Source organism: Poecilia reticulata, chromosome 12 (assembly GCF_904066995.2).
Source record: "Poecilia reticulata chromosome 12, P_reticulata-male-v2, whole genome shotgun sequence".
NCBI lineage: Eukaryota > Metazoa > Chordata > Actinopteri > Cyprinodontiformes > Poeciliidae > Poecilia > Poecilia reticulata.
This window is the reverse complement of record NC_088841.1, coordinates 26,378,073-26,392,263: the sequence shown is the minus strand read 5'-3', so window position 1 is coordinate 26,392,263 and position 14,191 is coordinate 26,378,073. Positions and strand designations below refer to the sequence as shown.

The 14,191-nt window shown below is 45.3% G+C and overlaps 1 protein-coding gene across 1 annotated transcript in view; it reads left to right on the top strand.

The window, feature by feature from the left end:
* dcc (DCC netrin 1 receptor) overlaps nucleotides 1-14,191 on the top strand; it is a 166,135-nt gene that overhangs the window by 81,993 nt on the left and 69,951 nt on the right. The window contains exons 10-14 of the mRNA XM_081613898.1: nucleotides 3,818-4,073; nucleotides 5,464-5,618; nucleotides 6,167-6,315; nucleotides 6,392-6,530; nucleotides 11,025-11,074. Of these exons, the coding sequence (XP_081470024.1) occupies nucleotides 3,818-4,073; nucleotides 5,464-5,618; nucleotides 6,167-6,315; nucleotides 6,392-6,530; nucleotides 11,025-11,074 (749 nt within the window). The remainder of the gene's footprint in view (nucleotides 1-3,817; nucleotides 4,074-5,463; nucleotides 5,619-6,166; nucleotides 6,316-6,391; nucleotides 6,531-11,024; nucleotides 11,075-14,191) is intronic.

Genomic DNA, 14,191 nt, shown 5'->3' with positions numbered 1-14,191 from the left:
AAAATACTTGGTAGGATTTAGTTTTTTTGCAGTGCAGATCTGATTTTTGGCAAGGATGGAGTCAGAAATAAGACATGAGAACCCAGAGCCTCCGAGCAGAAGCTGGATATAAAATGTGACGATTTTATTAGTCGTGAATCTGTTTGGTTTTTGGACGTTTTCAGTATTTTTTCCACAGTTTAAATCTGTTTTTACGTGTTTATGTTTCTCTGACGCTTCAGGTCAGCAGGTAACGTTTAAACACCAGAGGAACCGTTCAGGTCCCAGATATCCGGGACAGACGTCCTCCGTCCTGGAGGGGTTCCCGTGTGTGTGTGTTGGTAAATGTGGGTTAGCAGGACATTTCGTCAGAATACACACAACACTAGCAGGACATTTTGAATTAACGGGACAGGAGTGGTGTCCTGCTAATTTTGACAAAAATCTAAAAGCGTAGAAAGGTTTCTATTGGTGTGTGTGTGTGTGTGTGTTGGTAAATGTGGTTTAGCAGGACATTTTGTCAGAATACACACAACACTAGCAGGACATTTTGAATTAACGGGACAGGAGTGGTGTCCTGCTAATTTTGACAAAAATCTAAAAGCGTAGAAAGGTTTCTATTGGTGTGTGTGTGTGTGTGTGCACGCGTTGGTAAATGTGGTTTAGCAGGACATTTCGTCAGAATACACACAACACTAGCAGGACATTTTGAATTAACGGGACAGGAGTGGTGTCCTGCTAATTTTGACAAAAATCTAAAAGCGTAGAAAGGTTTCTATTGGTGTGTGTGTGTGTGTGTGTGTGCGCGCGGGGCCGTCCAGCAGTTTTACAGCAGCTGGCTGAAATGAGCCCTGAAATTGAGTTGAGGAGGAGGAGAGGACGGCGGCGGCGGATCGGCGTCACGCAGGATGAAGCTGCAGGATTTAAATCTGCTTCCTGCTCATCCAGCATCAACACTTTAAATATTTATCAGTGTGAATATCAGCTGCTGGAGAAGCAGCTGTGTTTTAAGTTCAACCAGCAACATCAAAGATTTTTAAATGTTTACAAATGTTTGGCTTGGTTTTAAATAAATGGCTGCATTAAAATAAATTAAATATTATTTTTATATTAGTAATGTTTTCTGTTATAGTGTCATTTTGTTGTACAGCATCTGATCCGAGTCAAACCAGCCTGTTCCCCTCCCGGCCTGTGGGGGCGCTGCACCAAGAACCACTGAAGGAAACGCTCAACACAACTACAACTTCCTCCTTCACCGAATGGAAACTAAAATGGAGGCGTCAGATTTAAGTAGTAGTGGGATTAGTTTTAGCCATTTCTTCGGCTAACGTTTACCCAGAATGCCCTGCGCTGTAGTCTCTTCGGTCTGGGTTCGGTTCAAGTGAACTCTGGTTCGGTTTGACTGCATGTGAACGCCAAGCGGACCGAAGACCACTCCAAAAGCAGGAGGTGGAGTACAGCGCAGGGCATTCTGGGTAAATACAACCAAAACAAACACGTTAGCTTAGCGCTAGCAGGAGAAATCCTCAAACGGATAAAATCGGACTCCACTCCGTTTCTGTTTGCTCGGCTAGAGAACAAATCCAGTAGTTTAGGCCCAAAACGAACCGAATGTACCGGATCATCAGGTAGGAAAACGGACTGAATATTTTCTAGTTCCTTAATCAGCCTAAATTCTGCTGATAGTCGTTTTGTGACTCATTTCTCTGCCTCAGCAGACGAACCCGTTTGTGCTCAGGCTGCAGCTCCAGGTTCATGTCTGCTGTAACGACATGTGGACTCTCTGTTCCCGCCGTGTGTTCAGAACCAGAACCAGAACTCCGTGTTCTGGTCGTCCGCGCTGCAGAAACAATCTAAATGCAGAGCAGCTTTCGGCTGCGGTGTAATTTTCACCACTTATTCAGATTGTTTTCTGGCTCTCCCTCTCTGCTGTCCGACTCTATTATTTATCCGCGCCGTCTGTTTTCAGGGAGTGACGCTTTCCTGCTCGGTCGGCTTGAGTTTTGGTGTGTTTTCCTGCAGCCGGGTCGCCGATCAGGAACAAATCCGCCCTTCACACCCTGAAATCTCATCTGCAGCAGCGGAGAGGGGGGGCGTGCTGCCGCCTCCCGTCGCCTCCTTCCTCTCGCTCTTTAGCAGCAAAAACAAATTGTGAAATGTCGGTGCGAATTCGCCGAAGCTTTTATTGACATGTTCTCAGACGGACAAAAGCGTTTAAAGTCTCTGCAGACTGTCTTGATCTCTGACCGCGGGGATAAATTGGATTTTTCTCGGCTTCTCCTGGCGGGGGGAGCAGGACATTGGATGGAGTCACTTTGGTTTAAAGATGCTTTCGCAGATTTCTGCTTCCATCCAGTCTTATCTGGAAATGTCGCACATTTAAATCTCCTTAAAGTGCATCGAGATGTTGAAGCGCTCGGCTCGATTTTTCTCTAATAATTTTTGCACGTTTTGCTCTCCATACAAAGACGGGTCGCTCTTTTAAAGTGCACTCGATAATGCCTTATGCTATCTGGACGTGTAGCATTTGGAAGCAGCTTCGCTCCTGAATGCTAAGCGTCTCCGGCGGTCGATAGCAGAATCATTACGGCCTTTCTGAAACCGTCATAAAATGTTTCCACTTTTGATTTACACTCAAGAGGCCCGACTGAAAATGGATGGATGGTATTTTTAAAGCCACAGGGGTTGTGCGCGTCTTACCTGTTGACAAAAAGTCCAATAATTTCTTAAAATACCTGCAGCTGAAGCAGCTTGAGTGCCTGAGTTTATGCCAACATGGTTTCCTTTGTGTGGATCATTTTCCTCTAAAAATGCTAAAAGACAAAACGCAGCTTTGGAAGCTAAAATAGCTAGCGGCAGAGCTAGCTTCCACGCTATTGGCTGGTGTTTGCAAAGCGGCCAATCCTGGAGCAGCATTCGCTTTCCTTGGTGGCGATTGGCTGTAAGGTAGTTGTTAGCTTCTGCGCTAGCGATTGAAAGATTTCCACTGTTTTATTTGGATCCGTTTGCTGCGTGGACCGTTAAATTAGCGGTTATTCGTGTTTTGTTGATTTTAGCCGTTAGCATGTCGGAGTTTGCATTAATTTAAGGTTCATAAAATGTTTTTAAGGCTCAGATGTTTAGCAATCTTAACAGTTGTTTTACATATTTGGGCCAAAGTTGATCATAAGCTGCATTTTGCCGTGTATTTTATGTTTTTTAATGTTTTTATTTTTGGTTTTTGTTTCCATTTCTCTCATTTTCCACCATCTCAGCATCAGTAGAAACTGTTGAGCAACATGTTTCCACTCCAATCCAGACATTTAATCTGTGACGTTTGATTTGTATTAACGATGTGTTATGTAAACAACGAGTGAAGTGTGTAAAACATGTTTTATTTTATTATTAACGTCTGTTTTTGTTCCCGTTTGTAAGAGAACAAACTCGTTCTTTTAAGCTAGCTTTTTAAGCTAGCTTTTTAAGCTAACGTTAAAATGTGTCAAATGAAGTTTCTGCATCGTCAGGTTGATGATAAACTGCATTAATGTGGCTCACAGTCAGATCTTTGTAGATCTATGGTTTAGTTTCCTCCGTCGTAGACGTTGCAGGCTGATGAATCGTCGGAGGCTTTGCTGCGTTTTCTTCTGTGATCTTCTTCACCTCTCTTCTTCCTCCTTCTCTTCCTTCTTGTCTCTTTCACGTCTTTTTCGTTCCTTCTCTGCTCATCTCATCCGTCCTCTCTGCCTTTTCGTTGCTCCGTCTCCCTTGCTTGCGTCCCGCTCCCCCCCCTTGTCGTCCTCCGTCCCCCCCCCTCTCCTCATTGCCCCCCCCCCCCCCTTCCTGGACGAACCGTTAACAGAGGCCACACCCACTCAGTTCAGCCCCGCCCTCACGCCTCCTCTTCCTCCTTCTGGCTCCCCTTTGACTTACTCCTCCTCCTCTGATCCCCCACCAGTGTCCCCCAGCCCAGGCGTTGCCCTCCCCTCTGCCCCCCGCGACCTGGTCCCTGTCCTAGTGTCCAGCCGGTTCGTCCGGCTCAGCTGGCGCCCCCCGGAGGAGACCGGAGGAGGCGTGCAGACGTACGGCGTCTACTACTCCCAGGCCGGAGTTGACAGGTAAGACCAGACTTTGTATTTGCTGTGACTCTGGGGGTTTTAGGCGATGTCACAGAATTACGGCGGCCATCTTTGATTTCTACAACCTGCCTCATGATGTCACAGAATTACGGCGGCCATCTTTGATTTCTACAACCTGCCTCATGATGTCACATAATTACGGCGGCCATCTTTGATTTCTACAACCTGCCTCATGATGTCACATAATTACGGCGGCCATCTTTGATTTCTACAACCTGCCTCATGATGTCACATAATTACGGCGGCCATCTTTGATTTCTACAACCTGCTTCATGATGTCACAGAATTACGGCGGCCATCTTTGATTTCTACAACCTGCCTCATTTTGGCTCTTCATGTAATAATCAATAAAATTATCATTAATAAAAATAAATCAAGATGTAGCCTGGTGTCCACACATTCTTAAAAACGTCTTACATTTGTGTATATAAAGTCAAGGTCTTAAAAAGTCTTAAATTCCAACGAAAAGCAATAAATTGGCCTTAAATATGATCATCATTTGTAGTAAGTTTTACTGGCAGGACTATTTGATTTGGCATATCTACTGTTACCATTACGCAAAGCTTTACCAACTCTAAGGCTAGCTAGCTAGCTTACCAATGAAGCTAGCTAGCTTCATTGGTAAGTGTAAATATATGGTCAGTTATCTGGATGACGTTTGTTTCTGGCTCATTCTCACTCAAGTGGATTTGTTTTGTACATTTCTGCCGTTTTAAAGGTCTTAAACTCCATTCGTAATGGTCTTAAAAAGTCTTAAACTTGAGTTAAAACCTGCAGAAAACCGTCTGTCTACGAGCATTTCACCTGTTCCAATCAGCAAGCGTTGGTTTCCTTAAACGTTAGCAACATTCGTAGTCGCCAACATCGTCTTCACATTTAATTAAACCCAGCAGAAATGTTAGCAGATGTTCAAATAAGTATGAAACAGGCCACACTTTTCAGATTTCTTTACTCGAGTTGACATTTCTGCTCTAATTCCTGCTGATCTGTCACAATAAAATCATAGAAAACTTTAAGACTTTAAGACATTTTTCCCAAAGTGAAATAATCTGACTGTCAGGTTATTATCTTTCTAGCATCAATATTAAGGATTACTGAGTAAAACGACCTGGTTCTGATGGACGAGCCGGGTCAGGATGGGATCTGGGCTTACTTTAACTAGGCCGTTACGCTGCGCTGCAGGAAATCAGCCGATTGTTTCGCCTCTGACCAGGTGATCGGTCCAGAGGCCGAGGCGGCTCTTAATCCCAGGATTAGCTCCAGACTCAGGGGGGGGATTAGCACAGATTACATCTGATTAGCACTCAGATTATCTCCAGTGTCACAAAGGAAGGAGCTGTGATTGACGGCGGCGTGTTTTCCCACGCAGGGAGCGGTCAGTGAACGTGTCGGAGCCGGAGTCTCTGGAGCTGACCGTGTCCAACCTGAAGCCCGAGGAGAGCTACAGCTTCAGGGTGGTGGCCTACAACGAGGCCGGGCCGGGCCGCAGCTCCGCCCCCCTGCACGTCGCCACCAAGCCCGACCGTAAGCCGCTGCAGCCTCAGTATGGAGCTACATCAGGGCCAACCGGATTCCTCACAGCATTATTCTGGGATTTGATCTCAAACTGAAAAGTGTTTTGACGTTTTTTTTTTTCCATTTTGAAAAAGGTCAAATGTTTTCAAGCTGAAACTTTTTTTGTTTTTCTTCAACTAAGTTTTTGTATGGGGCTAAATTGGGGCCATGATGTTTGTGCCCCAATTATTTTCCAACCAAAGTTTCATATTTTACTTCACATTGTTTTTTTGTTGTTGCTTCAAATATTTTTTCTCAACTGAAATTTTCATTTTTTTTCAGAAACTCTTTTGGTATGGGGTTAAATTGGGGTCATAAAATTAGTTCCAGAAGTAATTTTGAGGCCTGAAAGTAGTTTATCATTTTTTTTTCAGTTTCAATCTTTTAGGTTTATTTTGATGAGAGTTAAATGTGCTGGACGTTTTCAAAGTTAGCCAAAGCGCTAAGCTAAACATTAGCTCCACTGCTAGCTTGTTAGCGGCTAAGCTAAGTGCCTCGTTCTCTGGTTGTCCCTACAGTCCAGGTCCCCAGCAGGGTGGAGTCTCTGCGGGCGCTGGCTCTGTCCCCGTCCTCCATCCAGGTGAGCTGGGAGCCGCCCAGCCTCCCTAACGGACCCGTCCTGGGCTACCGCCTGCTGTGGACCGAGAGCCCGTCCGGAAAGGAGCAGGTGAGCGCGCCGGCGGGGATCCGGAGGCGTTTGGGCCGAGCCTTCCGTTAAACCTCTGCTCTGCGTCTCCGTCCAGAGCGTGGAGGTGAGCGGCGTCAACTACAAGATGGACGGACTCAACAAGTTCACCGAATACACGGTCCGGGTTCTGGCCGTCAACCGCTACGGGCCGGGCACCGCCTCCGAGACGGTTACCGTGACGACGCACTCGGACGGTGAGCCTGAGCTGAGAGGACAAACTCATGTTTTCATCTGCATTTATGTGGAAACAGAAACTTCAATAAATGTGTAGGATAAAACGTCTCATTGGGTTAAAGCTCCCAGTGAGGCTGACTGGTCTGTACTGGTCCCAGTTACCAAGCAGGAGCTGAGTAATTGGACCAGGTGCTGCTTATTACCTGGCTCTGAGTGTGTGTGTGTGTGTGTGTGTGTGTGTGTGTGTGAGCAGCAGGAGCCTCTTTAGCTCGTCTCCAGGCCTCCCTGCTGGCAGGAGTTTCATTAGGGGACGTTGGGGGTCTTTAATTAAGCCGGAGAGAAGCAGAGAGGGAGCGGCTTCATGTTAGCCTGACACGCTAATGGAGTCCACACACACTCTCTCACACACACACTCTGAGTTCAACCTGGAACACACAGACGAAACAGGATGAAGAAACTTAGAAAATGTTTCAGAAACATAATTAATCAAACATTTAGATGAAATATAAACAAATAATATTGATTTATATGGAGCAGTAGCGGGCAGCGCTAGCTAAAACATTAGCCAGGCTAACCCTAAAGCACTAATTATAAACATTGGCTATGCTAATGCTAAAACACTATATAAACATGGTGTTAAGCACAAGCTAATGCTAAAGCTGTTCACACAGTATTTAGCGGGAGCTAACGCTAACACCCTATACCAACACAGTTTGTAGCAGAAGCTAGTGCTACAAACTGTCCAATACATTATTTAGCAGAAGCTAGTGGTACAATGCTATACCAACATGGTATTTAGCGGGAGCTAAAGCTAACACCCTATACCAACACAGTTTGTAGCAGAAGCTAGTGCTAAATCAGTATAGCAATACATTATTTAGCAGAAGCTAGTGGTACAATGCTATACCAACATGGTATTTAGCAGGAGCTAAAGCTAACACCCTATACCAACACAGTTTGTAGCAGAAGCTAGTGCTAAATCAGTATAGCAATACATTATTTAGCAGAAGCTAGTGGTACAATGCTATACCAACATGGTATTTAGCAGGAGCTAAAGCTAACAGCCTATACCAACACAGTTTTTAGCAGAAGCTAGTGCTAAATCAGTATAGCAATACATTATTTAGCAGAAGCTAGTGGTACAATGCTATACCAACATGGTATTTAGCAGGAGCTAAAGCTAACACCCTATACCAACACAGTTTGTAGCAGACGCTAGTGCTAAATCAGTATAGCAATACATTATTTAGCAGAAGCTAGTGGTACAATGCTATACCAACATGGTATTTAGCAGGAGCTAAAGCTAACAGCCTATACCAACACAGTTTTTAGCAGAAGCTAGTGCTAAATCAGTATAGCAATACATTATTTAGCAGAAGCTAGTGGTACAATGCTATACCAACATGGTATTTAGCAGGAGCTAGAGCTAACACCCTATACCAACACAGTTTGTAGCAGAAGCTAGTGCTACAAACTGTGCAATACATTATTTAGCAGAAGCTAGTGGTACAATGCTATACCAACATGGTATTTAGCAGGAGCTAAAGCTAACACCCTATACCAACACAGTTTGTAGCAGAAGCTAGTGCTAAATCAGTATAGCAATACATTATTTAGCAGAAGTTGGTACAATGCTATACCAACATGGTATTTAGCGGGAGCTAAAGCTAACACCCTATACCAACACAGTTTGTAGCAGAAGCTAGTGCTAAATCAGTATAGCAATACATTATTTAGCAGAAGCTAGTGGTACAATGCTATACCAACATGGTATTTAGCAGGAGCTAAAGCTAACACCCTATACCAACACAGTTTGTAGCAGAAGCTAGTGCTAAATCAGTATAGCAATACATTATTTAGCAGAAGCTAGTGGTACAATGCTATACCAACATGGTATTTAGCAGGAGCTAAAGCTAACACCCTATACCAACACAGTTTGTAGCAGAAGCTAGTGCTAAATCAGTATAGCAATACATTATTTAGCAGAAGCTAGTGGTGCAATGCTATACCAACATGGTATTTAGCAGGAGCTAAAGCTAACACCCTATACCAACACAGTTTGTAGCAGAAGCTAGTGCTAAATCAGTATAGCAATACATTATTTAGCAGAAGCTAGTGGTACAATGCTATACCAACATGGTATTTAGCAGGAGCTAAAGCTAACACCCTATACCAACACAGTTTGTAGCAGAAGCTAGTGCTAAATCAGTATAGCAATACAGTATTTAGCAGAAGCTAGTGGTAAAATGCTATACCAACATGGTATTTAGCAGGAGCTAAAGTTAACACCCTATACCAACAGTTTGTAGCAGAAGCTAGTGCTAAATCAGTATAGCAATACATTATTTAGCAGAAGCTAGTGGTACAATGCTATACCAACATGGTATTTAGCAGGAGCTAGAGCTAACACCCTATACCAACACAGTTTGTAGCAGAAGCTAGTGCTACAAACTGTGCAATACATTATTTAGCAGAAGCTAGTGGTACAATGCTATACCAACATGGTATTTAGCGGGAGCTAAAGCTAACACCCTATACCAACACAGTTTGTAGCAGAAGCTAGTGCTAAATCAGTATAGCAATACAGTATTTAGCAGAAGCTAGTGGTACAATGCTATACCAACATGGTATTTAGCAGGAGCTAAAGCTAACACCCTATACCAACACAGTTTGTAGCAGAAGCTAGTGCTAAATCAGTATAGCAATACATTATTTAGCAGAAGCTAGTAGTACAATGCTATACCAACATGATATTTAGCATGAGCTAATGCTAAATCACTATACCAGCACAGTGTTTAGAGGAAGCTAATGCTAAGGCAAGAAAGATGATGTTAAAGCTCTTAGACAACAGTATTGAGAGAAAGCTAATGCTCTCTCATATAGCAACATGGTACTTAGCGGAAGCTAATGCTAAAGTGCTATACCACCACGGTATTTAGCTAATGCTAAAGTGCTATTTTGTTGCCATGTTTCACCCTGATGGTCAGATTTTCTCCAGAACCAGACTACCTGGTTCTGGCTCTGGTTCCATCAGAACCTCCAGGTTCGGCCCACCAGAGGTTTCTCTTCCGGTCCGCTCCTCGCTCTTCCGGAAGCAGCTTCTCCGTCCGTGTTGTTCCGAGTTTGTTGTTGATGTTCGTAGAACCGGGTCGAGACCGGATCCGTTTTTCCTACTTAGGCTTAAAGTGACGGATCCGAGGGCCCGGTTCCATCAATCAGTCAGAACCAGATAGCGGGCTCCCTCCGCCCAGAGCCGCCGTTAATAAGCCGTCTGTCTCCGTGCGGTCGGCCCATAAACGCCGTGTGATGCCCCGACACGGAAACGTTTTGTGGATGTACCATCTGGGCCGCCGTGATAACTGCGGCCGGCGGGCTAATTGAATCCTCAATAAAACCCGAAACGGAGGCGCTAAGCAGCTGAACGAGCTGATAAGCCGCGGATACTCCATCAGGCCTCTGATTGGACGGCTGGCTGAGGCCCGGGCGCCGTCTGGTGACGCGAACATCACGTGACTCAGCTGCTGAATCAGTCCAGTTTAAACAGTTAGTTTTACTAACAGGCTTTGTTGTATGGGGCTAAATTGGGGCCATAACATTTGTGCCCAAAATAAGTTTGAATCTAAAAGTAGTTTTGAACTTTTTTCAGTTTTGTTTTTTTTTTTTGTTGTCATTTTTTAAAATTATTTTTCAGAAATAATTTTCAGGGGTTTTTTTTCACTTAAGTTTTTTTTTTTGTTCATAATAATTTTTTAGTTTTAAAGTTTTTTGTTTCAAATTTACTTTTCGGCTCACATTGTTTTTCTGTTTCAAAATCTTTTTTTATCCGTCGCAAAAACATTTTTTTCTTGAAATTGCTTTGTTAAACATTTTGTATGGGGATACATTGAGGCCATCACATATGTGTTCAAAATGGTTTTGAAAATGGAAAGTAGTTTAGAACTTTATTTGGTTTTAAATTATTGTTAGATTTAAAATTAGAAATTTTTTTTATTGGTTGAAAAAAAATATTTTTTTATGGGGCTGATTTGTGTCCAAAACTAATTTTGATAGTAATAAGTAGTTTTGAACTTTTTCCCCGAAATATATTTTTTTATTTACATTGTTTTTCTATTTCACATCTCTTTTTTTCTTTTTTTTTTTGGTCATTGTAAAAAAAAATGTTAGTTTCAAAATGTTTTTTGTTAATCTTTATTGTATGGGGCTACATTGGGCCCAGAATAATGACGAGCAGAGTGAAACTCCGCAGCATCAGTCCATCTGAAGTCATCAGGTGTGATTGATGGCAGTAAATAAAACAAACTCCCAGCTGGTTTCTGTGTGTGACCTCTACGGAGAACTAACGCTGCCCACAGCCTGATTCAGGACTCCCCATTATTTAGCTTCAGATTAAACAGTTTGGTTCTGTTTTTGCTGAAGCTGCAACGAGTCATTTTATTGGTACCAAGTTCTGAATCTGATGTGTGTGTGTGTGTGTGTGTGTGTGTGTGTGTGTGTGTGTGTGTGTGTCTCTGCAGTTCCCGGCGCTCCTCCTCAGAACATCACCCTGGAGGTCGTCCTGTCCCGGGTAAGTCCTCACGTCTGTCCGACCCGACCGACCATCCGCAGCATGGCGCTGCCTCTACTTGTTTCAAAGTAACGTGACGATCATTTCTGGGTGTTTGGACCCGGCTGGACAGCGATCAGAAACCCAGGCTGGTTCTGGACTGGGTTGAAAAAGCCGGTCCGGTTTAGAGTGTGGAGACGTTCGACCCGGTCAGACGCCGGCGGGTCCGAGTCGGTTCCCGGGGCCTCGTTAGCGTTCGGGAAGCGCTCGTCAATCAGAGCTTCCTCTCCGGAGATCTGGCCTCGTTCCTCCTGATATGATGTGCCGCTCGTTTCCACGGTTACGGTCCACTTCCTGCTTCCTGTCTGAGCCTTGGCGACGTCGCTTCACGCTCTGATTCGCTCTGCGGGCGACGACGGCGGGGTCATAGGTCATCAAGGCGGGCAAAACCTGGAGGGTTTATTTAGCCAGGCAGAATGTTTGTGGCTCCTGGGGGTCAAAGGTCATGTTTGTGTTTGGTTGAGAAGCTAGTTAGAGGGAGAACCATCCAGCGGTTAGCGGCGGCTCCATTAGCAGCAGTCGGCCTCTTTAGTCAAAGCTCTTCCAGAGCAGCTGCTCAGGAAATGATGGATGTTTGCAGCGGCTCATCATTTCTGCTCATGAAGAAGAACTCGGGTGTGTCTGCAGAGAGCTGACCTCGTTTAGCTCACGTCTGCGCCACGTCCACTCTCCTCTCATGACTGATGGGCCTCAGCGTTCAGCCGCTCCACACGGCTCCACACGGCTGCAAAAGGTTCCACACGACCACAAACTGCTCCACACGGCTGCAAAAGGTTCCAAACGGCTCCACACATTCCATGCAGCCCCAAACGGCCCCAAACGGCTCCACACGGCTCCACACGAACCCAAACGGCTCCACACGGCCCCAAACGGCTCCACACGGCCCCAAACGGCTCCACACGGCTCCACACGGCCCCAAACGGCTCCACACGGCTGCAAAAGGTTCCAAACAGCTCCACAGAGCTCCACACGGCTGCAAAAGCTTCCAAACGGCTCCACACATTCCATACAGCCCCAAACGGCCCCAAATGGCTCCAAACGGCTCCACACAGCTCCACACAGCTCCACATAGCCCCAAACGGCCCCAAATGGCTCCACACGGCTGCAAAAGGCTCCAAACGGCTCCACACGGCTCCACACGGCTCCAAACGGCCCCACACGGCTCCAAACGGCTCCACACGGCTCCAAACAGCTCCAAACGGCTCCACACGGCCCCAAACGGCTCCACACGGCTCCAAACGGCTCCACACGGCTCCAAACGGCTCCAAACGGCTCCACACGGCTCCAAACGGCTCCACACGGCTCCAAACGGCTCCACACGGCTCCAAACGGCTCCAAACGGCTCCACACGGCCCCAAACGGCTCCACACGGCCCCAAACGGCTCCACACGGCTCCAAACGGCTTAAAACACAGAGGAACTGGGCCGGGCGGAGCCACCTATGCTGCTCAGCAGCTGATACTGACCTTTGACCTTTGCACAGCTGGACGTTAGCATTTCTGCCTGTTAGCTGCTAAAACTTTACAGAAAAGGTTTCGAGGTTTGATCCATTGATCAATAAGGTGATGAACAAACGGCTAATTAGCCTCCAATGAGCTGAAAGCTGGAGGTCACATGACTTCAGTCACGGCTGGATATTCATCTTTATTCTGTGTGGTTGGTTTTTAAAGTGCAGCAGCAGCAGCAGCAGCAGCAGCAGCAGCAGCAGCAGCAGCAGCAGCAGCAGCTGCAGCAGCAGCAGCAGCAGCAGCAGCAGCAGCAGCAGCAGCTGCAGCAGCAGCAGCAGCAGCAGCAGCAGCTGCAGCAGCTGCAGCAGCAGCAGCAGCAGCTCCAGCAGCAGCTGCAGCAGCTGCTGCAGCAGCAGCAGCGTTAAGAGTTTAACTGAAATGAACCGTATTTAAATAAAAGAGTTTTAGTTGAGTTGTGTTTGTCGCTGCTGAATCTGATCCGCTCAGCCGTAATGAATCTGCAGCCAGAGCAGCGGCAGCGGCGGCGGCGGAACCGTCCCGCTGATCCGTTTGGGTTTTCCAGTCGTTTCTCTCTGATGTTCTTCACTTTCAACCAAACGGAGAAACTCCCAGAGAATTAAAATCCTCATCAGGAGAGGAGAAACGCCGCGCCGTCACTGTCGCGCGACAAACGGGTCGCCGCCGACTCCTCGGCGTTGTTCTGGAGATGAAAGAGGAACCCGGCGGATCGGAACCGGGCGGATCGGAACCCGGCAGCTCGCTCCTTTCTCTCCGGGATGAGAAGCGACTCTGGGAGTTTGGGACTGAAGTCTCCTCGGTGAATCTCACATTCAAAAGGAAAGAAGCTGCACACGGCTCCGTTTTGCTCGTCGAGCCTTTGGAGGATTAAAAATTATCAAAACATGTTTTAAAAACATGCCAGAGATTCAAAGGAGATGAATAAATATCTGGGCGTTGGAGGCAGAGCTGCAGCTCTAGACTGAGAAACATGAAAATTATAACAGTAGAATGAAGTTTAGAGAATAAAAATAGGACAAAGATGTTAATATTACCAGAATAAAGTCACCAAAATAAGAGCAACAAAAAGTTTCAATAATACGATTTCAGTCATAATTATAGTGGCAAGAAAATGAGTCGTATAATTAAGTCATAATAAAATAGAGGTGTCAAACTCAAGGCCCGGGGGCCAAATCTGGCCCGCCGCAGCTTTTTATGTGGCCCTCTGGATTCCAAATTACATCAATAAGTCCTTCCAGTTTTTCACAAATCTGCAAAAATCACACAAAATCAACAAATTTCCACATTTTTTTTCCTGATTTTACTGCTAATTTTCTCAAAATTGGTCAAAAACATTAAATCCGTAACTGATACAGCGAGTGACAAAGAGTCACATTTAACATCATTCATTAGCGTAAATACTGTAAAATAACGATTACAAATATTTCTTAATATTCACCACAAAATCTGTCATTTTGATTGCAAAAATAAACACTAAAATAATCTCAAATCCCGGAGGAACAGCTATTTATTGATATTTTAACAGTTTTATTGGTTTTATCAATAGATTCTGGTGCAACCGGCCCTTTAAGAACATTCAGATTTTTGATTCG